Raw genomic sequence first — 1,247 nt, 5'->3', positions numbered from 1 at the left:
CCCTGACACTCTGACACTGGACAAATGCAAGTCTTCTGCCTGTCCAAATCAGCAAGCCCATGCTCTGTTGAAGAAAGGGAAGGCAGTTGAAGGGCTGGAGGGAGAGGAGGAGGGAGGGGGAGCAGAGAAGCCATCTGGCTCAACTCCTGCCCCAGTACAAAAGGGGATACAGGCTGCAACATTGGCATATATGTCAATGCATTGGAGATCCCACAGCAATGAGTGTCATTCAGTGACTTGGAAAGACATCCCTGCACTATTCCCTGGGCAAGAGCAACAGGCAATACCACAAGGGAATATGGGTGGACCCACATCTTTGGTGTATGCACCAATAAACCCACTTCTGGGAACTTCAGATTCTTCTTCCACTGTTGTTCCTTGGGTGAGTATTACAAAGCCACATCGCACCAAGCTGTACAGCTCATGGAAGTATGCCTTGTCAATGCTCCTGGACAATGCAATTCTCCCTTGGAAAGGTGCAGAAGGCACAGACACCATCAGCATCCCCATCACCACCAACACAACACCAGATGTACCCCCTCCCACTTTGTCTGCCCCTCCCTCTTCCCCTCCTCCTGCCCCTCCCTCTTCCCCTCCTCCTCCCTCTTCCCCTCCCCCTCATGCCTCCACCCCAATGGCAAAAATCGAGGACCCTGCGAGCTCAGCAACCCCCCCGCTTCTTGTTGTGTCATTGGCTTCAAGCAATGGGCTGCTGAACACCAAGCACATGAATGCAAAGCATGCAAATGTGAGCAAGCCTAAGAGGGCCTTGCTGTCACCGTCACTGTCTGCATCACCACCATCACCATCACCATTGCCGTTCCTGCTGCCCACACAGCCGCCAGCATGGGGCATTGGATTTTTGGTTGTGAATGCTGCCATGGCCTAGCCAGGGTGTGCGCGCCCTGCCCTGGCACTGCTGCTCACTGTCTGGGGCAGTGCCAGTGGGCTCAAAGGGCATGCAGGCCACTGGCAGTCCCTCTCCTCCAAACTGCAACCTCCCAACCCCTCCCAGATGCCTCCCAGCCTTCCCCAGCCCAACAAAACATGTCTGTCTACACCATCCTTGCCCTCCTTATGAAGATGATCACCCTCTTCATCCCCTACTGTCAGGGCACCAGCTCATTGCTTGGTCAAGAGACATGACTAAGCCTTTATGACATGGAAGTAGCTGGTATACCTTGGCATGTGCTGGAACCTGCTGGAAGGATTGGATGGTCAGGTGACCTGCTGTGCATGGCTGTGCA

General features: G+C 54.4%; 1 protein-coding gene across 1 annotated transcript; it reads left to right on the top strand.

Annotated features, from left to right (window-relative positions):
• Window positions 1–442: 442 nt before the first annotated feature.
• Window positions 443–889, top strand: DACRYDRAFT_109065 (uncharacterized protein; the record flags this gene model as incomplete). Its single annotated transcript, XM_040768801.1, has 1 exon — window positions 443–889. The coding sequence occupies one exon, from the start codon at window positions 443–445 to the stop codon at window positions 887–889; it is 447 nt and encodes a 148-aa protein (XP_040627225.1).
• Window positions 890–1,247: the final 358 nt, after the last annotated feature.

This window comes from Dacryopinax primogenitus, assembly GCF_000292625.1.
Source record: "Dacryopinax primogenitus strain DJM-731 SS1 chromosome Unknown DACRYscaffold_13, whole genome shotgun sequence".
Lineage (NCBI taxonomy): Eukaryota > Fungi > Basidiomycota > Dacrymycetes > Dacrymycetales > Dacrymycetaceae > Dacryopinax > Dacryopinax primogenitus.
Note: the sequence above shows the minus strand (reverse complement) of the source record. Positions and strands in the feature narration are given on the sequence as shown.